Genomic DNA, 23,079 nt, shown 5'->3' with positions numbered 1-23,079 from the left:
TGTGATTTCAAGTCTATTGTATTTATAATTTACTTATTACTATGTTATTTTTTTTGTGTATATGTGAAAATCAATAAAAAGATTGAAAAAGAAAGTTCCCTTCCAGTCCTTGGGGATTTCACCAGTCTTCAATGACTTTTATAAAATACATGTTAGGAGTTTGTATATATACTCACAGATCTCTTTATGTACCCTTGGATATACTTTGTCTGGCCCTGGAGATTTATTAACTTTCAGCCTTTTCAGTTAAAGCAGGCCCTCACTTTCTAAGATCTCTAAGTCAGATAAAACAACCTTATTTTTCTCTACACTTAATGGCATATTGCTAACACTTTTTCAGGTGAAAACTTCAACAAAATATGAGTTAAGAGTATCCAGTATGTCCTTCTCTGCATAATTTAACACCTCATTATTATTCCTAATACACTTAACTTCCTCCTTGTCTTTTCTTTTACGACTAAAGTATAGAAAAAATCTCTTGCAGTCAGTCTTGGCATTATCAGCAATATCCTTCTCAACCTGCCTTTTGGCAATCTAAATTTCCCTCTTGACTATAGGTCTCATTTTTTGACATACACCACAGTTGACATCATTCTTATTTTTCCTGTATTCCTTATATAGCTGTCATTTCTTTGATAATTTTAATGTATATCTTTATTCATCCCTGTAGTTGAACTAGTGTTTTTATTGCTTCTTCCAACCTTGGGTAGGAACATTTCCTGCATTGTATATATTACCTCTTTAAATCAACCGCATTGTTCCTCAATTGACTCAATGTCAAGCATTTATTTACCTTCCGAAGTCTTTGCTGCATCTACACAAGCTTTTCCTTTCTGAAATTCAATTAAATGGCTTTGGTTTTTGCTGATATTCTGTCCCAAAAAACTTTGAGACTAACAATGTTATGATCACCTGTTCCTAAAGACTCAACAAATCCCATACTCAAAATTCTATCCTGATTGTTACAGAATATCAAATCTAGATAGGCCTCCCCTCTTGTTGGCGCATCAACATGCTGAGTCAAAAAAATAATCGTTCAATAATCTAATAAATTCACTTTCCCGTAATCCATTAGTCACCGGGTTCTCCTACTCAATATTTGGGAAATTAAAGTCTTCCATAACTATAACACCCCCCCTTAGAACTTGCTTTTTTTTAATGTTCTGATAGTGGTTTATTAAAATCACAATGAGCATTAACAATATTCCTTTATCATTACAGATTTCAATTCTCACCCAGATATCTTCATTAAGTCTCAAGTGGCCTCCTATCATAAGCAACTGCACATTTAAAATCTCTAATGTAGATGGTTACTCCTTCACCTTTATGATCTTGACTATCTTTCCTAAGTATATCCTTTAATACTATATTCATAACCATCCTTTGAAGCCAGCAGGTTTCAGTTATTGCTGTTATATCATCCTATGACATGAACTTCAGCAGCACTTCTGAATTAAGTTGATAACTGGTGGCTAATTTGGGGCAGTTAGAAAGGTGGCCAATTAGAAAACAGGAAATTTCTATCTTAATTAAATTCAGAAATAATGAAAATCTAGCTGACAAGGAACTGATGCCAACTTGTTGAATTCCAACATTTGTTCTGGGAATCAAATGAAACATTTCAAAATCATCTACATCTTCTGAGCAACTTTGCAAATCTCTTTATCTTTCAGTTCTTTAATTTAGAAACCAGGCCTACAGCCAACATTGATAGATTTCAATTGCTGCCCTTTTTTCCCCCACTGTCAAGTCTTTATTCATCACTCCCAGCAAAAAAAAAATGCAATCTGGGGGCAGATTGTTAAGAGTGCCAACTCTTTTTCCAAGTAGAAGTAAGGCAGTGTTCGATGGGGGAAAACATCTAACAAGTCCAGGTAGCAAAGAACTTCTACTATCAGAATGGAAGTTAATTTATTTCATCAACATTCCATTTGTGTTAACAAAATGGGAGAAATAAAAGAATGAATCAGATTCTAGAAGTGGAAAAGTTGAAAAAAATGTGACCCACAAGAGATATTGGTGAGCTTTCAGCAAGTACATAGCAACAGGACATATTGCATAGAAATCAGGACAAGCAGAAATTCAGTCTTAGGCTAATCAATGATTTGTGGAGCATACTAATGAAATAAATCTATTCAATAGTGAACTGATGAACATTTGCTTAACTAAAATTATACATATATTATTCAATAAACTTTAAATACCTGATGAGCCAATTCATGTGCAATCATGTAAGCAACTGTCAATTTGGCCATTGCAGAAGCCGTCTCTTCCTTGCAAAGAAGTGCCATTTCTTGACCAATGATCAGGCCCCAATTTTCCATGACCTCCCTCTGAAAGCCAGGGAGTGCTACCAGATCTAGAAAAGGGAATTACAATTCTTCAATATAAATAAATGGAAAATTGAATAGATTGGGGAGGATAGGAGTGAAGTGGATCTTTGCCTTTATTGCAAAAGGATGAACACAGGAAGGATAGGCACAAGAGATTCTACAGATGCTGGAAATCTAGCGTAACACACAAGATGCTGGAGGAATTCAGGAGGTCAGGTAGTATCTATGAAAAGGAATGAACTGTACTGATGAAGGGTCTCAGTCTGAATGGACAATGGCTTATTCCTGTCTATAGAAGCAGCCTGACCCGTTGAGTTCCTCCAGCATTTTGTGTGCATTACACAGGAAGGAGAATAACTTTCTACAGCCATGTAGGGGATCTCATTTACAGTTATGTGCACAATTTAAGGAATGAAGTTGTTGACATGGAGGGAGTACAACAAAGATTTACTAAAATGATCTCTTGGTTACCTGAACTGTGAAACTGAGAAAGAGTGGGTTGGTTGACTTTCACTGATAACTAGAAGAATCAGAGGACCTCTTTGAAATCAGTGAAATTCTAATACAGAGAATAGAAACAAGGAAAAGGTTCCAAAAGGTTGGAGAGTCTTGGCCCAGGAATCATTTTTAAGATAAGGAATATGTTAATCCTCAGATCAGGATAACCTCACCCACACTTTGGTTAACCAGTGAACCTCTCTACCACAAAGTGTAGTGTGGGCCAATTCATTAAGTATATGCAAGAAGTAGATATGGTACTGTACAAAAATTTTAGGAACATATATATAGTGAGGGTACTAAAGATTTTTACACAGTATTGTAGTAATTTATGTATTGCACTGTACTGCTACTGCAAAAATAAAAAAGAGGTGCTCCGTGGTGATAGGGAATTTGTAAGTTAGGGGAACGGACAGCAGGTTCTGTGGATGAGAATGAGATTCCTCGATTGTATGTTGCCTCCTGGGTGTCCGGGCCTGAGACATCTTGGATCAAGTCCTGAGCATTCTGTGGGAGGGCGAACAGCCAGAGGTTGTGGTCCATGTAGGTACCAATGACATGGTAGGATGAGTGATTTCAGGGAGTTAGGTTAGATGCTCAGCTGTAAGGCAGGACCACAAGGATTGTGACTTTAGGATTGCTACCCATGCCACATGCTAGTGAGTCTAGAACTCAGAAGATTATACAATTCAATACATGGCTAAGGAGTTGGTGTAGGAGGAAGGGCATAAGACTAATATCCTAATGGGAAGGTTTTTTACTGCTGCAAGCTGGGTTTTAAACTAGAGTTGCAGGAGGATGGGAACTAAGGTGCCAGAACAGTTAGTGGAGAGGTTGTGGAGATGGAGGTTGCTAAGACCTCAGACAAAATCAGAAATCAAAAAGTTGAGCATAGTGTGTCTAATGTCCTGAGCTGAGTATACTTCAATGCAAGAAGTATTGTAAGAAAGGTGGATGAGCTCACGGCATGGATTAACACCTGGACTTATGACGTTATAACCATTAGTGAGACTTGGTTGGTTGTAGGACGGGCAGGACTGGCAGCTCAATATTCCAGGGTTCTGTTGTTTTAAACATGTCAAAATGGGAGGATTAAAGGAGGTGGGATGGTGGTACTAGTCAGGGAAAATGTCATGGCAGTGCTCTGTCTGGAGAACTTGACTGGTGAGGCATTATGGGTGGAACTGAGAAATAATAAAGGTATGACCACGTTAATGGGGCTCTATTACAGACCACCCAGCAGTCCTAAGGATTTACAGGAACAAATTTGTAAAGAGATCACAGATGGTTGCAGGAAACATAAGGTTGTTATAGTAGGTGATTTTAAACTTTCCTTGTACTGACTGAGAATCCCATACTGTAAAAGGACTTGATGGGATAGAGCTTGTCAAATGTGTTCAGGAAAGTTTCCTTCATCAGTATGTAAGTCTGCATAGGGAAACACTGCATCCAGTGACCACAATGCCATTAGGTCTGGAGCACCTTGAGACAGCAATCTCATTGCAGTGTAGATCGATAGTTACGATTAAATATTCCTGTTTCAGCCAGAAACAGCTGAGAATCACAACTATTTCCAAGATCTGTACAGTTAATAAAAATATTTTAAAGCGATTGATCAATCTATCGCTGCTCAAAACTGACGGAAATAATACTGATTGTCGCATACTATTCCTTGGACTCCTTGAAGGAAATGTGGCTGTTAATCAGGGATACAGGTGTATTTAAGAAAATTGGGTTTTCAGCTCTCAATACCAACTATCTTGCTGGCAAATGTACAGTCTCTAGAAAATATGGGCTCACTATACACTATCAGGATAGATCTGCTGAGTACCTCAAAAACAGAGGTGTAAGTGTGTGCCCTGTAATCAATTCCGCTTAGTGCACAAGTATGTCAGTGATATCCCAATCCTGCTCTCCAGACCTGGAAATTCTCTCAATTAAGTGCCATCCATTTTACCTGCCATGAGAGATTTCAGTGATCACTTTGGGAGCGATGTACATTCCACCTCAGGCCAATGCCAAACAGGCTCCAGATGATCTGAGCAATGTGATTAATACATACAAAAGAGCACACCCTGTTGCCTTTACCATCACTTTGGAGGATTTTGACCAGGCCAGCTTGAAAAACTTACTAAATAATTACCATCAATAAATCACATAGTACTAGAGGAAACAACACACTGAACCACTCTTACACCACCAACAAGAATGCTTACTGTGCTATTCCACGCCCTCACTTCGGGAAGTCTGATCACCTGGCTGAACTTCTACTCCATGGGTATAAGCAGAGATTGACGACTGCAGCACCAGTAGTGAGGACCAAGAAGGCACAGACAAGGGAAGCACTGGAGCACTTACAGGACTGCTTTGAATTGGTAAACTGGACTGTATTCAGGGATTTGCCCTCGAATCTGGATGAGTAGTTTACAGTTGCTATTGACTTCATTAAAGTCAGGTCAAGTCATATTTATTGTAATTTAACTACATATATGTATATAACGTAAATAACCATATAATGCATATAGAAACAAGACAACATTTCTTCAACCCAGGGTGTAAAGGACAAAACAGATGATAACTAATGAAGGTAAGGATAAAATCTGCAGATGAGCCATACATAGATAACAAACTAAAGTGCATTAATATTAAATATTTAAGGTATGGAGCAGATTAACCAGTGACACTTTGAGTACAATGTGGTAGGGAGTTCAGAAGCCAGGGGAAGAAGCTGTTTCTTATCCTGACTGTTCTTGTTTTTATGCATCGGAGTTTCCTGTCTGATAGTAGATAGAGGATGCTGGATGGATGGGTGGGCCTTAATAATACTAAAGGCCAGTGCTCCTGATAAATCTCCCCGATGGATGGTAGGGAGACCTCTATGATCCTCTCAGTTGTTCTCACTGTCCTTTGTAGGGACTTCTGGTCCAATGCTCGACTGCTCCCATACCAGATGGGGATGAAACTTGTCAGGATGCTCTCAATGGTGCTCCTGTAAAATGCAGTTAAGATGGGAGCTGGGAGCCTTGCTTCCCTCAATCTTCTTAGGAAGTGGAGGCACTGCTGTGCCACCTTGTTCAGGGAGGTGATATTTAGGGACCAGGTGAGGTTATCTGTGATATGAACTCCCAGGAACTTGGTGCACTTTAACTCTATGGAAAAGCCACATATTTGCAGAGGAAAATGGTTTTTCTGCACCTCTGTGAAGTTCACAATGATTTCCATAGTCCTCTCCACAACCAGCCATAGGTTTTTCTTCTCACATCAATTGACCAGCTACTCCACTTACTCTCATCATTGTTCTTGATAAGTCCAACCACTGCTGTGTCATCTGCAAACTCAAAGACATGGTTTGAGCTGGATCCTGCGACACAGTCACGGATCAGCAGTGTGAACAGCCCCGAGCACACAGCCTCAGGGAGCGCCAGTGTACAGCATAATGGGACAAGAGACGTTGCTGCCCAAACTGACTGTGGGCTTACTGTTAAGAAGTCCACAGAATATCTGTGTGGATGAGCTTGTGCCTACGAAAACTGTACATTCCCAAACCAAAAGCCAACAATGAGCCAAGAGGTTTGTTGTCTGCTGAGGAGTAGATCTGAGGCATTTAAGTCTGGAGATCCAGGTCTGAATAAGAAACCAGATATGACACACGGAAGACCAATTCAAGAGAGAAGAAACAATTCCAAACAAGGCTGGAGGACACTTCAGATGCACGTCAACTCTGACAGTTTGCAAGACACTACTTCCTATAAAAAGTGAAACCCAATAGCATGAATGGCAGCAATGATTCACTACTAGATGAGCTCTATGCCTTCTATGCCCACTTTGAAAGGAAGACTATAACTACAGCTATGAAGATCCCTGCTGCACCTGGTGACCCTGTGATCTCTGTTTCAGAGTCAGATTAACGGTTTGTTTTACAGGAGTGTGAACCCTCCCAAGGCTGCATGCCCCGACATAGTACCTAGTAAGGCTCAGAAAACTTGTGACAACCAGCTGACCAGAATATTCAAGGACATTTTCAACTTCTCATTGCTTTGGTCAGAAGTTCCCACCTGCTTCAAAAAGGCAACAATTATACCAGTGTCTAAGAAGAGTAGTGTGAGCTGTCTTAGTGACGATCATCCAGTAGCACTCAAACCTGCAGTCATGAAGTGCTTTTAGAGAGGTTGGGCATGGTGAGAATCAACTTCTGCCTCAGCAAGGACTTTGTCCCACTGCATTTTGCCTATTGTTGCAATAGGTCTACAGCAGATGCAATGTTAGTGGCTCTTCACATGGCCACCTGAACAATACAAACACGTCAGGATGCTGTTCATTGACTATAGCTCAGCATTTCAATATCATCATTCCTACAGTCCTGATCGATAAAGCCACAGAACCTGGGTCTTTATGCCTCTCTCTGCAATTGGATCCTAACCAGAAGACCACAATCTGTGCAGACTGGTAATATCTCCTCCTTGTTGATGATCAACACTGGCAAACCTCAGTTTAGCCCACTGTTCTACTCACTCTATAACCATAACTGTATGGCTAGGTATAGTTCAAACACCATCTATACAGTTGCTGATGGCACAACCATTGTTGGTAGAACTTCAGATGGAGATGAGAGGGCATACAGGAATGAGGTACAACAGCTAGTTAAGCGGTGACACAACAACAGCCATGCACTCAGCATCAGTACGACTAAATGGCTAATTGTGGACTTCAGGAAGGGTATGACGAGGGAACATGAGACAATCCTTATAGAGAGATCAGAAGAAGAGCAAGAGAGAAATTTCAAGTTTCTGAGTGTCAATGTCTCTGACTATCTAACCTGGTTTTAACTTATCAATGCAGCTATAAAGAACACAAGGCAGCGGCTATATTTCATCAGGAGTTCAAAGAGATTTAGTTTAGATAATAAGATATAGGAGCAGAATTAGGCCATTTGGCCCATTGAGTCTGCTCCACCAGTTCATCAAGGCTGATCCAATTTACCTCTCAGCCCCAGTCTCCTGCCTTTTCCCAGTATTCCTTCATATCCTGACCAATCAAGAACCTATCAACCTCTGCCTTAAATATACATAAACACTCGGCCTCCACAGCTGCTTGTGGCAAAGAACTCCACAGATTCACCACTCTCTGGCTAATGAAGTTCCTGCTCATCTCCATTCTAAAAGGACACCCCTTTATTCAGAGGATGTGTGCTCTGTTGTTAGACTGTATTATTAGAGGAAACATCCTCTCAACATTCACTCAAGACCTTTCATCATTTGTTAGGTTTCAATGAGGTCAGCCCTCAATCTTCTGAATTCTAGTGATTATAGGCCCAGAACCATCAGACACTCTTCAAGCTCCAAACTTGAGTGTTTTGTCAAAAGAAGCTACAGAAAGTTCTGAAGTTAGTCAGCTCCAACTTGAGTACTAGCCTCCAAAGTATTCAAGACATCTTCAAGGTATGTTGCCTCAGAAGGGCAACATCCATTATTAAGAACCCCCAGGACATACCCTCTTCTCATTGTTACCATTAGGCAGGAGGTACAGAAGCCTGTAGGAAAACACTGATTCAGGAACAGCTTCTTCCCCTCTGCCATCTAATTCCTAAATAGACATTGAATCCAAGAACACTATCTCACTTTTTTAAAAAATTATTTGTCTTCGCACTATTTTTAATCTATTCAATATACAAATATGCACTCACTGTAATTGATTAATTTTTTTCTTTCTACATTATGTATTGTATTTAACTGTTGCTGCTAAGTTAACAAACTTCACAACACAGGCCAGTGATAATAAACATGATTCTGATTTAGATTAGTTTCAAATTAAATTTGGAAATAGATAGGTCTGGTCTGTGAGTTGAGATTCTAAATTTGTGGTGAACTACATATACCTGTCTGGACACGCCCCTCTGCTGACTGCTCCTGTGGCTCCTCCCACAGACCCCTGTATAAAGGCGATTGGAGGCACTGCTCCTCCCTCAGTCTCCAGGATGTTGTGTGGTGGTCTCTTGCAGCTAATTAAAGCCTATCATTCGCCTCCCGTCTCCGAGAGTTATTGATGGTGCATCAAAATTGTAGAACGGCTAAACCTGATGGTACAGGCTGGGACAGGCTGCTTTCTGGCAAAGGTGTAATTGGTAAGTCGGAGACCTTCAAAAACGAAATTTTAAGAGTACAAAGTTTGTACGTGCCTGTCAGAATAAATGATAGATATAACAAGTACAGGGAACCTTGGTTTTCAAAAGATACGGAGACCCTGGTTAGGCCTCTGTTAGTCTCAAAAGATCATGGACTTGCGCCTTGGGCAGTTTCCAGGGCGCAGGCCTGGGCAGGGTCTCCATATCTTTTGAAAACCAAGGTTCTCTGCCATTTCATCATGACTGATCCATTTTCCCTCTTGGCCCCAATCTCTGGTCTTCTCCCCGTTACCCTTCATGCTCTGACCATTCAAATCTATCGACATCTGCCTAAAATATACATAAAGAATTGGCCTCCACAGCCATCTATGGAAACAAATTCCACAGATTCACCACTCCCTGGCTAAAGAAATTCCTCCTTGTCTCCATTCTAAAAGGATGTCCCTCTATTCTGAGTTTGTGTCATCTGGTCTTAGATTCTCCCACCAAAGGAAACATCCTCTCCACATCCACCCTATCAAGGCCTTTCACCATTTGATAGGTTTCAATGTGGTCACTCCTAATATTTCTTAATTCCAGTGAATAAAGGCCCAGAGCCATCAAACGCCCTTCATATGACAAGCCATTCTATCCTGGAACCATTTTCGTCAACCTCCTTTAAACCCTCTCCGAAATCAGCACTTCCTTTCTTAGATAAGGGGCCCAAAACTGCTCACAATTTTCACCAGTACCTTATAAAGTCTTCAAATTACATCCTTGCTTTTATATTCTAGCTCTCCTGAAATGAATGCTAACATCAAATTTGCCTTACTCACCACTGACAACCTTTAGGGAATATTGCACGAGGATTCCCAAGACTATTTGTATCTCAGAATTTAGAATTTCCTCTCTATTTAGAAAATAGGCTACCGTTTATTTCTTAGACCAAAACACACGACCATCCGGCACTTCTTTGCCTTTTTCTCCTATTCTAAGTCCTTCTGTAGCCTCTCTACTTCCTCAATACAATCTGCCCTTCCACCTTTATATTATCCTTAAACTTTGCAACAAAGCCATCAATTCCATCATCCAAGTCAGTCACATATAGCATAAAAAGAAATGTTCCCGAAACAGACCCCTGTGGAACACCAGTGGTGAATGGCTGCCAAACAGAACAGGCTCTTTGCCTCCTGTCAATCAGCACTAATTTATCCATGTTAGTATCTTTCCTGTAATACCATGGGCTCTTAACTTGTTAAGCAGACTCGTGTGTGGCACCTTGTTAAAGGCCTGAAAATCCAAGTATACAACATCCACCGCTTCTCCTTTGTCTATCCTGCAAGATGCTGGAGGAAGTCAGCAGGTCAAGCAGCATCTATGAAAATGAATAAACAGTTGCTGTTTAGGGCCGAGACCATTCATCTCAGGACTGGAATGAAAGAGGGAAAATGCTACAGTAAAAAGGTAGAGGGTTGGAGGCTACCCGGACAGAATACAAATAGCTGCTCTCCCACCCTAAGGGTGGCCTCATCTGACACAAAGGGAAACCATCGACTTACCTGTCAGAACAGGAATGGGAATTGGAATTAAAATGTTTGGTTATTGGGAAGTTCTGCTTTTGGAAATGTGTCATGTCCCCATCAGCAGTTTTATAGATGCTTCTGATCCAAATGCATCACAGCTTCGTAATGCAACTGCTTTGCCCAAAGCCGCAAACAATTGCAGAGTTGTGGACACAGCTCAAACCACCACAAAACTAGCCTCCACTCCATAGACTCAGTCTCCCCATTGCCTTGGGAAAGCAACCCACAAAATCAAGAGTTCCTCTCACCCATGCATTCTCTCTTCTTGTCCCTTTTATTCAGTAGAAGACAGAAAAGCTTGAGAACACGTACCACCAGGCTCAAGGACACCTTCAACCACTGTTACATGATTCTTGAGTGAACTACTTGTACGATACAGATGAACTCATGACCTCCCAATGTATCTTGTCATGGCTCTTACAAGCACAACATAATACAGGTCTTCGGCCCATGATGTTATGGCAAACCTTTAACCTGTTCTAATATCAATTTAACCCATCCCTCACTCATCGCCCTCTATTTTAGATTCATCCACGTTCCTTCCTATGAGTTTCTGAAATGCCTCTTGTGTATCTGTCTCCACCAACACCCCTGGCAGTACATTCCACACACCGACCAATTTTTGTGTAAAACAAAAACCTACCTCTAACATTCCCCACCCCCCCCATCCTTCCCTGTCTCTGACTGTCCACTCTATCTGTGCCGCTTATCATGTTACTATCTACATGCTCTTTCTCTGTAACTGTACCACTATATTCTGCTTTGTGTTAATGCTTTACCCTTTGTACACTGAATGCTTGTCCTCTTGTGGTACCTCAATGTACTTGTGTTTTGAAATGATCTGAATGGATGACATGGAGAAGTTTTTCACTGTATCTCAATAGATGTTACAGCAATAGTCCAATTAATAGCACTTGGTCTACAGCTTTTGACACACCAACAGCATGCATCATCAGGGAACCCCACTACCCAGGTCATGCTCTCTTCTCACTGCTGCCATCAGGAAGAAGGTACAAGATTGTCAGGATTCACAGCACCAGGTTCAGGATCAGTTATTACCCCTCAATCATCAGGCACTCGAACCAGAGGGTATAATTTCACTCAGCTCACTTGGTCCATCACTGAACTGTTTCCACAACCTGTGAACTCACTTCCAAGGACTATTCATCTCATGTTCTCAATATTTATTGCTGCTTCATTTATGTTATTTTTTTCTTACTTTGTCTTTTGTATTTGCACAGTTTGTTGTTTTTCCCACATTGGTTGTTCATCCTGGGTGCAGTCTTTCATTAATTCCATTATGGCTCTTGGATTTACTGGGTATGCCCACAAGAAAACAAATCTCAGGGTTGTATATGGTGGGGTACATGTACTTTGAACTCTGAAGTGCTTATTCAGGTATTTTAGAAATGTCCTGAGAATCTCCGTCTCAAGTTCAAGGTTGTTGTCATATATGAAACCAAATGAAGCAAGGTTCCTCCAGACCACAGAGCACCCACAAAACATATCACACACAGCACATAATCCAAAATATTACCACAAGTTAATAAAATATAATTCAAAATGCATACATTGTGCAACACAAGTAAACAGTACACAGTACAATTTCCAGATTTTCAATTCAAGTTCAATTGTCATTCAACCATATATGAATATTCATGAATACAGCCAAACAAGACAGTGATACTCTGGGGCTAAGTTACAAAACACATGTCATGTACAAGATAGCAAGCACAAAGGTATCAGAGATCCAACCACACAATAAAAGAAGTCCATACTCAAGCCACAAGAGAGCTTGTCTTCAGTCAAACGAACACTGAGTGCAGCAATGACCCAGGCCTCAATGATGTGCACATAGCCCCCGATGGAGTGCACTGACTCCAACGCCTCTCTCCCAGTGGTTGTAAAGCGGTGATACTGCAGTTTAAGGGCCTGAGATTATTGAATGCAGCATTAAGTCTGCAGTCGACCACAATAAAACTTATCTTCTGCTGAGCAGGGTGCCACTGACTCCAGACTGGATGTTGTGCCACACCAAACACAGAGGAGTGTACCGGCTTTGACACCACTCTCCTGGTGGCGTAATCAGACAATGCTGCAATTTTAGCATTCTTTCTAATCAGCAATGCTATTCGGTCATAGAAAAGACAAACCGGATAAGAAATGTCACTGTTGAATGGAACCAGAGAGACCACTGCAACCATGCACACCGCCATCTTGTGATGTACTATTCGACTTGCTGATCTTCCCCATCTGCTGTAAACGTCCAATCTCACACTTCCTAATTTTCCTACATTTTCTACATGCCTTAAGGGTCTCCACCCCAATTCTCATATGCATGTACCTGCCACATTGAACAGTACAACACAGAATGGGTCCTTTCACCCACAATGTTGCACCAACATATACAGGCCAACTGCTGATCAATTTAACCTTTCCAATCTACACACACCGTAACAATCAATTTTTCTGACATTCATCTATCAAAGAGTCTTTTAAACTTTCCTATTTTACCAGCCTCTACCACGCCCCCAGCATTCTGTATAAAAAAAACCTCAGACATCCCACATTAAAAAACTTTCCCCCATTCACCTTACATGATTCCTTATATTTTTCCATAAAGTCTTCGATATCTCTTGTCATCTATGACTCCTTGCACTTGTTGACCTTACCTTTCACCCTTTTAGAACTGATCAGCATTAATAAATCTGATTTTTATCCCAATGGATGGGCATAGGGGTTCAGGAATGGTACCTCAAGAAAATACAGTTTAAAAAAAACATAAGCTTACATTATGTTAATCCCACCCAGCAAGTCTGGTCTGCGGCAAAATACTTCCATCATTCCTTTATGGCTTGGGTTAAAATGATTATTCAGGCTCAATGTTATCAATATACTTCTCTAAATTTTTTAGAACAATACGAACACTTGGGTCCTTACTGTGATGCCTCATGAAGCTTAATCAAATTGACAACCAATAGTGTTGTAGCAACTCCCAAATTAAATGCAATGCATCTCAATACATTAGAACAATTAACAAAAATCCCCAAACTTTAAAGAATATTTTCCCCCAAAACCTGCTTGCAGATAATTTAGCAATTTGGTTCTCTACTGCAAATTTTTTTTTGTGTTCTTTCTATTGTGAACACTTGCTCATCAAGAAAGGGATCGATTTTGGCTTTGACTCCCTCAGCTATGAGAATGGAGACTTTCATTCTACAGGTTTGCAATGAGCTCATGGGAATGAAAGAGCCACAGTCTCACTCAGTGTACTACCCGTTTCCTTGGAACTCAATTTTATTTAGTCGCATCACATATTGGACAGAGTTCTATCCTGTCAATCCTATAGCTGGAAGTATACAAGTATGAAAGTTTGGGACTGATGTCAGGAGAAACTGGAGCAGCTCTGTGGAAGCAGATTCCTTGTTGAAGTTAAAGCAATTTCAAGTTTGCATAAATTAATCACGAAGCTCAAATCATATTTACAGTCAATGGTCAAAAAAAGAGGCAGCTGATTTTTTGCCAGCATGTTGTCCATTGCTGTGGTGAAACAATTGCTCTGGGACCAAGCTTTATCAATAATTACTGCATGTACACATTCACACAAAAGTAATCATAGAAAGCAAGGGCACTGGTCATTCTACAGTACTTCAACTCATGAACTGAAACAATATTATACAATAAAAAATATTAATTACCATAATTTTATCAATATTCTGTTGACTTACATTCATTCTGGTCTGAATTTTTTCTTCAGTGCAAGGGCAGAGTTTATTAAAAGCCAAAATCTACTCTCTGATTGTTCAGAAATTCTGATGTCCAGTGTCAATGGCTGCTGATTCCCATGCTCCCTTCAATACACTGGACCTTTGTTTCTCATTCTTCCTTTAATATACCAAGCTGCTGATTCTTTTATCCCCACTTCCAATTAAATTCACCAGAAGCCTGTTTCCATGCTCCCATTATGTTGATACAGTTCACTATAAAAATTAACTATGTTGATCAGCAGTGCCAGCAATCACAGAACAGGGTTCAATTTCCACCGCTGTCTGTAAGGAGTTTGTACATTCTCCCCATGAATGTGTGGGCTTCCTTCAGTTGGTTTGGTTTCCTTCCACATTCCAAAGGTGTACAGGTTCAGGTTTGTGTATTGTGGATACAGGTGTCCCGTTTTTCGAACGTTCGCTTTACAACACCTCGCTGTTACAAAAGACCTACATTAGTTACTTGTTTTCGCTAACAGAAGGTGCTTACACTGTTATGAAAAAAGGCAGCACGTGTGCTGAGCAACCAAGCTCCTGCCCCAGAACTGCATTCTAGCCGGCATTGCTTAAACACGTGCCTGTGAGCATCTGTGCTTTATGTCGATTTATTTTGTGCATCCGTTAGCAAGATGAGTTCTAAGGTATCAGAAAAGCCTAAAAGAGTGCGTGAGAGTGTTACACTTAGCGTAAAACTAGACATAATAAAGCCTTTTAATCATGGTGAACGAAGGAAGGATACAGTGAGTTTGGCTAAGGGTTTGTGGAAGTTGGTGAAGATGATGTTGAAGAGGTTTTGGCATCCCATGACCAGGAACTGACAGATGAAGAGCTGATGAAGAGGAAAGGACAACAATTGAAGCCGAACGCAGTAGCAAACGGCCCGAAAGTGAAGTCATCCAGGAACTGAACGTGAAGCAATTGCCTGAGATTTTTGCTGCAATTGAAAACGCTGCAATGATTGCAGAAAAATATGACTTTAATTTTGAAAGGGTACGCAAGTTTAGGGCATATTTTCGGGATGGTTTGAGTGCTTACAGAAAACTGTATGATATAAAAATGCACAAAGCTAAGCAATCAAGCATACTGTCGTTTTTCAACCATTCCACATCAGCCACAGCAGACGACGAAACTCAACCTTCGACATCGAGGCAGGCAGACATGGAAGAAGGTGACCTGCCTGCCCTGATGGAAACAGACGACGATGAGATGACACCCCAGTCTCCTGTACCTCCCACCACCTCAAACTCCAATGACTCAGCCTAACACACCATCATCAGTGTGCTCACTGTCTTCTCAATTCCAGTAAGTGAAACTACACTGGACATACATTATTTCTACTTTATATAGGCTGTGTATTTTTATGTGTTATTTGGTATAATTTGGAAGCCTCATAGTTTAAAGGTTATTGGAAAGAGTGCTTCTGCCAAGAGCGCTTGCGCTGAGTGTCTTTGCCGCGAGTGCTGCCGAGAGCGCTTGCGTGAGATTTTCGCTGCGGTGGACAGTGCTGCAATAATTGTAGAAAAGTATTCCTACTTTATATAGGCTGTGTATTTATCAGATCATTCCTGCTTTTACTATATGTTACTGTTAGTTTAGGTTTTATGTGTTATTTGGCATGATTTGGTAGGTTATTTTTTGGGTCTGCGAACGCTCACAAATTTTTCCCATATAAATAAATGGTAATTGCTTCTTCACTTTACGACATTCCCGCTTACGAACCGTTTCATAGGAACACTCTACCTTCAGATAGCGAGGGGAACCTGTGTAAGGTGGCAACACTGCGGTCTGTCCCAGCATAATCCTTGCTGATTTGATGCAAAATACACAGTTCACAGTACACTTCGATGTTGAGTTGACAGATAAAGCTAATCTTTATCTTTATAAACGTGAATTAAAATGTGTTGCGTCAATTGCCGAGCTCTGGCGATGATCTTTGAATCATCAATGGGGACAGGAGAGGTTCTAGAGGATTGGAGGGTTGCAGATGTTGTTCCTTTAGTCAAGAAAGGGAGTAGAGATGGCCCAGGAAATTATAGACCAATGAGTCTTAGTCCAGTGGTTGGTAAGTTGATGGAGAAGATCCTGAGAGGCAGTATTTATGAACATTTGGAGAGGTATAATATGATTAGGAATAGTCAGCGTGGCTTTGTCAAAGACAAGTTGTGCCTTACGAGACTAATTGAATTTTTTGAGGATGTAACTAAACACACTGATGAAGGAAGAGCAGTAGATGTAATGTATACAGATTTCAACAAGGCATTTGATTAGGTACCCCATGCAAGGCTTATTGAGAAAGTAAGGAGGCATGGGATTCAAGGGGACATTGCTTTGTGCATCCAGAACTGGCTTGCCCACAGAAGGCACAGAGAGATTGTAGATGGGTCATATTCTGCATAGGTCGATGACCAGTGGTGTGCCTCAGGGATCTGTTCTGGGACCTTTACTTTTCGTGATTTTTTTAAATGATCTGGATGAAGGAGTGGAAGGATGGGTTAGTAAGTTTGCTGATGACACAAAGGTTGGAGGTTTTGTGGATAGTGTGGAGGGCTATCAGAGGCTACAGTGGGACATTAATAAGATGCAAAACTGGGCTGAAAAGCGGCAGATGGAGTTTAACCCAGATAAATGTGAAGTGGTTCATTTTGGTAAGTCAAATATGATGGCAGAATATAATATTAATGGTAAGACTCTTGACAGTGTGGAGGATCAGAGGGATCTTGGGTCCAAGTCCACAGGACACTCAAAGCAGCTGCACAGGTTGACTCTGTGGTTAAGAAGGTGTACAGTGTATTGGCCTTCATTAATCATGGAATTGAATTTAGGGGCCAAGAGATAATGTTGCAGCTATATAGGACCCTGGTCAGACTCCACTTGGAGTACTGTGCTCATTTCTGGTCACCTCACTACAGAAAGGATATGGAAGCTATAGAAAGGGTGCAGAGGAGATTTACAAGGATGTTGCCTGGATTGGGGAGCATGCCTTATGAAAACAGGTTAAGTAAACTCTGCCTTTTCTCCTCGGAGCGACGGAGGATGAGAGATGACCTGATAGAGGTGTACAAGATGATGAGAGGCATTGATCGTGTGGATAGTCAGAGGCTTTTTCCCAGGGCTGAAATGATTGTCACAAGAGGACACAGGTTTAAGGTGCTGGGGAGTTGGTACAGAGATGTCAGGGGTAAGTTTTTTTTATTCAGAGAGTGGTGAGTGCGTGGAGCTTACAAAAATAGAGGGCTATGGGTAAGCCTGGTAATTTCTAAGGTCAGGACATGCTCGGCACAACTTTGTGGGCTGAAGGGCCTGCATTGTGCTATAGGTTTACTGTTTTCAGTCCCGAGTACACAAAATTTAGAATTGTACTGCATCTTTTTTGACGTGCAAAGACAAAATGCTTTTAATAAGGTGAAACTAAACTGAAACCTGATCCAGATTCATTGTTTTTTACTGGAGGTAGAACATACTACATTGCAAAACTCATTACCATTACAGTCATCGACAAACATCTTAAAGTATTATTACAAACATTCTTGTTTTACCTTACCTAGTTTCTTTAAGGAAGAAGATATATTGAAGAAACTCTCAAAAAAGTTGATAAGTTTCATCGCTACTCCCAATGGATATTTCATTTGATCTGTCTTTCCAGGAACAGCATACACCGACACCTAGTCAAATTCAATGTGATAAAAACTATTATCAAACCAAAAGTTATTACACTAAAAATAATCTCTTCAATATGACTCTATAGAATAGCAGCCTTTTCAAAACAAAACCCTTGTTTCCACAGAAAGGTCATACATTGTAAAAAGTGGTACACTGCTTTTTCAAGAAGGTTAGAGAAAACAAAAAATTGAGCTAATCCAGAATGGAGTTTCACTGAGTTAGTGTGTATCACAGGCAGCAACAACAGCAGAATAATTTAACATTTGTGATGAGGGGGAGTAGAGGAGTGAAATACATCAGCTGGTTGAGTAGTGTCACAACAACAACCTTACACTCAATGTAAGCAAGATTAACTAACTGATTGCAGACTTCATTAAGGGGAAGTCAGGTGAACTCACACCAATTAACATTCATTGAGGGGTCAGTGGTGAAAAGGGAGAATAGTTTCAAGGCCTGAGTGTCAACATCTCAGAGGCCCACCATATTGATGCAATCATAATGAAGGCATGCCAATGGCTACACTTGATTGTGAGGTTCAAGAGATTTGGTATGTTGCCAATTTCTACAAGAATAAAAGTTTTCAAATATCACAAAGCCAAGCACAGAGACCAGTGCAGACTTGATCAACAAAATTAGACAAACTCTGCAACTCTCCCACATTACAACAAACATGATGGAGGACAGCTATACAGTTAACAGAAAAGAGTGTGAGTAGATTCCTTAGCCTCAAGCTCAGTGGAATCCAGCGAGAGAGCCCTAACATTAAAGTAACGAGTTTGTGTGGGGTCCCAACATACAAACGTTTGTACAAAGTGGATGATTGAATAGCCTTCCCTTCCCACCCCCCAGTTCGCTATCATGATGCATACTTGTATCCAGCTTATATCACCCACTTTCTGTGACATTAAGTCACTTCTGAATGCCTCATCAACAAAACAGAACTCTAACTGAGGCATCAGTCATATTTTAATCAGTGAAGTCATGCAAGGAGCTCACAGCAGCACCTTCAAGCAATGCCTACCTGTCCACAGGCTTCCCACCATTATCTCACTCAACCTCTGTCAAAAACACTCACCTCCAAGCCTCAGCCTCTGCCAATAATGAATGCAAGTGCTCAAAATCAAATCGATGTAAAAAGCAAACATCCTCAACATGACCTTACTGTAAAGTTAAAAGTAACTGAGTCTTGTTTGATCTGTGATGGTGAGTTATCATCAGAAGGAAGTCATAAGCATGCAAGGACATTTTGGTAGAATATTTTCAGAAATAAATCCTCTACACAACCACTTCCAGCTGCTTTATCAATGACATTCCCTATATTACATTTCAGTCCTTTTCATAACACCAAATAAACAATTATGTTAGAATTGGACAACACAAGTAATAGGTTCCTAAGCACCACAAACAAAAGATCTACCATCCGTCCATGGATTTACTGTACATGCCTGCAAGTAAATGTATCACGTGGTTATATATGGTGACATACACATACCTTGATAATACATTTACTTTGAACTTTGACCTTCAGATGTACTGCCATCACCAATTCCCCCTACATTAATATCATGGGAATCCACTATTCAATAGTTGGCCTTGACCAATAATCAACGGTGATGTAAAGAGTAGCTGTTGTCTGGATTTTTCTCTCCTAATCCCTCTAAGTCTCTCCATTATCCTCAAGGCTCAAGCCAGAGCAGGCTGGAATGCTTACTCTGCATCCTCATTAATGCATGACAAATGGGCGATAACATCCAGAATGGACCAGCTGACAAGGTTAATTCTCCTTCTGCAGGATTTGACAATAACATCGTAAAGGGTGCAATATGCAAAAGGTACAGAGTGCCAAGGGCAACACACAGAAAATACTGGAGGAACTGAGCAGGTTAGAGTAGCGATGAGAGGAGAACTGGAATTGGAAATGGAAAAAGAGAGAAGAGAAAGAGTGAAAAATTACCAGAAGTTAAAGAAATCGATGTCCATGCCAACAGGTTGGAAGCTACTGAGACAGAATATGAGGTGTTGCTCCTCCAACCTGATTGTGGCCGCATCATGGCAGTGGAGGAGGCTGTGGACTACCATGGCGAAATGGAAATGGGAAGTTGAAGAAGATATCCACGTTACCCCACCTTTTGCGGCAAACAAATTGAAGCGAAGCTGTTCAATGATGTGGTAGTGCAATTTATGTCATTCCCCATTCAGGTTCACCTCCACCCCCTCCACTCTCCTCAGATATCTATTATTTCCCTCTTGTTCCCTTTCTTCCATGGTCCACAATCCTCTCCTACCAAACTGCTATTTATTCACCCCTTTATCTCTTGCACCTATCACCTCGCAGCTTCTTACTTCATTCCCCTCCCTACCAACCTGTCTTTTTATACTGGTTTCTTCCCCCTTCCTTTCCAGTCCTGATGAATGGCCTTAGCCTAAAATATCGATTGTTTATTCCCCTACCTAGATCTGCCTAATTTGCCAAGATCCTCCTGCATTTTGCGTGTGTTGATCAAGATTTGCTGTATCTGCAGAATCTCTCATGTGTATAGGCTGCCAAGTAACTCTAAATATCTTCCCTTTGGCATCTCAACCACCATGATAAACAAGACCAGTAACACTTTGTAATCTGTTGAAATTAGATATATACTGTAGCATCAAATACTTCATGGTTGCTCAGATTTTTGAAATTCCTCTCTAAAATCAAGGTGGGAGGACAAGTAGCATAACTACAGCGATTCAGACAAGAACCACTCCCATCTTCTCTGAAGAAATGGGGCTGAGTATTGAAAGCACCCTTACTTGCATATACTGGAGGTTTTTTTAAAAAATGGGACTTACCTGGGTTCCTCCTGTGGTGGTGTGGTTGATGCTTGTCAAATCAGCAACAACAAAGGCCACTAAGTAAGTGCTCATTTTAACGCTTTTCATAAAATTATCTTGATAAAGTCCATCAGCAACTGCAGTTGTGTTATCCTAGAACAGAATACAAACCAGGGTCATTAAAGTCAAGCATAATACCATGTGTGTTTAGCAGCACAGTTTTCAATGTTAGCAAAATCTTGTTTTACCAAAAGGAATATATTCTGAATGCTGTGTGGCAATTTAAATACAGTGCTCAAGAACAAAACTTGAAAGTGCTATTATAGCAAAGCACAGTGGTGAAGCAGGGCAAAGATAATGATTGGCTTTATTTCTAATATGAACATTGAAACATTCAGTGAAATTCAAGATTTTGTACAGGAGCAGAAGCTGATGGGGTTACACAAGTGGAGAAGGGTGGGTAGTTTTGAAGGGCCATGGGTGTGGTTTATAGCCCATTTTGGCTTTAAGAATAATTTTGTCATCATAAACAAATATATTGATAAAATATTATATGTGGTCTGAGGAACAATTCTAATCATACCTGCACTCAACTGAGTGCCAAATACCATCGAGGAATTTATCAACTAAGTTTCACAGAAAGCATGAACAAAACAGTACAGAATGACAATAAAACAGGGAGGCATGGTCGCATAGAGGTTAGCACAACGATTTACAGTACCAGTGACACAAGGTTCAATTCCCACTGCTGTCTGTTAGGAGTTTGTATGTGACCACATAGATTTCCTCCAGGTGCTCCAGTTTCCTCCCACCATCCAAAGATGCACCAGTTGGTAGGTTAATTAGTCATTGTAAATCACCTCGTGTTTAGGCTAGGGTTAAATTAGGGGTTACCGCGCGGTGTGGTCTGAAGGGCTGGAAGGACTTGCTCTGCGTGTATCTCAGTAAGTAGTAGCCAACATCACAATTTTTAACATGGTACATTCAGTTTGCACTTAAATTGGATATATAAAGTCAGAGACCGCTTTCCCTCTAAGTTGAGCTAATGTCCAGCCACACAGTAACTGAAATTATTCCTCACATATAGCCTTTGTTGCTATGTAGCTGGAATTTTCTTTTATATAATGTAATTTTTAAATTATGCTAATATAATATTGAAATTTTTGTTAATTATGAAATACCCTGTAATTAATGTTAATGAATATAATCCATTAAATCTCTAAACAATAAACATACCATATCCTTTACTTAGAATCATTTTAAAGCTTCAGCATATTTATGTTGTGAGTGTTTCATGTTACAACACTGATATAAATTGTAACAATAAACACAGAATGGGAGTCAGCAGCTCATTGTTAGTAAACCACTGAACCCGCTGAACAGCTATGCATATCATGAAGAAAAAATACACAAACATTCAGTTTTCAGGCAGTGTAAAAATTTGCTGTTCAGAGCAATAGTTGGTCTGCGCAGATGTAGAGGGAGTGTTGGTCATAGAATAATACAATAATCTTCAAAACCTCTCCAAGATGGCATTATCTATCAGCACCACACTTAACTGATTCAATGGCATCTTTTGTCACGTCCACTGTGCCCACAAGGATATTTCCTTGGATTGCTTTCTCATTTATCATTCCACTGACTGCAACAACTATGTATTTCTGTTGCATGGGTTATAATCGACTGTACTTAAGAGTAATAGCATAGTACACCACGGTAACAGGCCCTATAGCCAAACTGATCCAAGCCAACCACAGTATCTTCCTTCCAGTCCCAATTTCCCATGTTTGTCCCATAACACTCCAAGCCATTCTCTCCACCTACCCATCCCAATGCATCTTAAATGTTACAATTACACCTATCTCTACCACTTCCCCTGGCAGTTCATTCCATGTATTCACTAACTTCTGTGTGAAAAAAGTCAGCCTCTCAGGTTATTTTTGTATATCTTCACTCTCTTATCTCCTACCTGTGCCCTCCAGTTTTAGATTTCTTATCCTTGGGGAAAAGACTACCACCATCTACAATTTCCATACCACTTTGTAAATTTCTATAAGGTTACCTCCTTTTCTCCTGCAAACCAATAAATAAAGATTCAGTGTAGCCAACCTCTCCCTATAACTTGGGCTTTCTAGTCCAGGGAGCATCCTTGTATGAAGGCAGAAGTTTGTTAAACACACCTGGGAAAAAACTATTTTACTTAAGAAAGAAAAACAACTTCATTAGAGGAAGCTTGATTTTTGCTAGTGTCCCAAAGAGTTTGTGGAATCAAAACAATATACAATAACAACACACACAAAATGCTGATGGAACTCATGAACCTATGAAGA

General features: G+C 40.4%; 1 protein-coding gene across 3 annotated transcripts in view; it reads right to left on the bottom strand.

Annotated features, from left to right (window-relative positions):
• The window catches only part of LOC132393953 (leucyl-cystinyl aminopeptidase-like), a 123,510-nt gene that overhangs the window by 54,867 nt on the left and 45,564 nt on the right, over positions 1–23,079 (bottom strand). For all 3 annotated transcript variants that reach the window (XM_059969445.1, XM_059969446.1, XM_059969444.1), the window contains 3 exons: positions 20,768–20,902; positions 17,820–17,940; positions 2,205–2,359 (listed from right to left, as the gene is read on the bottom strand). In XM_059969445.1, coding sequence (XP_059825428.1) covers positions 2,205–2,359; positions 17,820–17,940; positions 20,768–20,902 — 411 coding nt within the window. The remainder of the gene's footprint in view (positions 1–2,204; positions 2,360–17,819; positions 17,941–20,767; positions 20,903–23,079) is intronic.

This window comes from Hypanus sabinus, chromosome 5 (genome assembly GCF_030144855.1).
Source record: "Hypanus sabinus isolate sHypSab1 chromosome 5, sHypSab1.hap1, whole genome shotgun sequence".
Classification (NCBI taxonomy): domain Eukaryota; kingdom Metazoa; phylum Chordata; class Chondrichthyes; order Myliobatiformes; family Dasyatidae; genus Hypanus; species Hypanus sabinus.
Note: the sequence above shows the minus strand (reverse complement) of the source record. Positions and strands in the feature narration are given on the sequence as shown.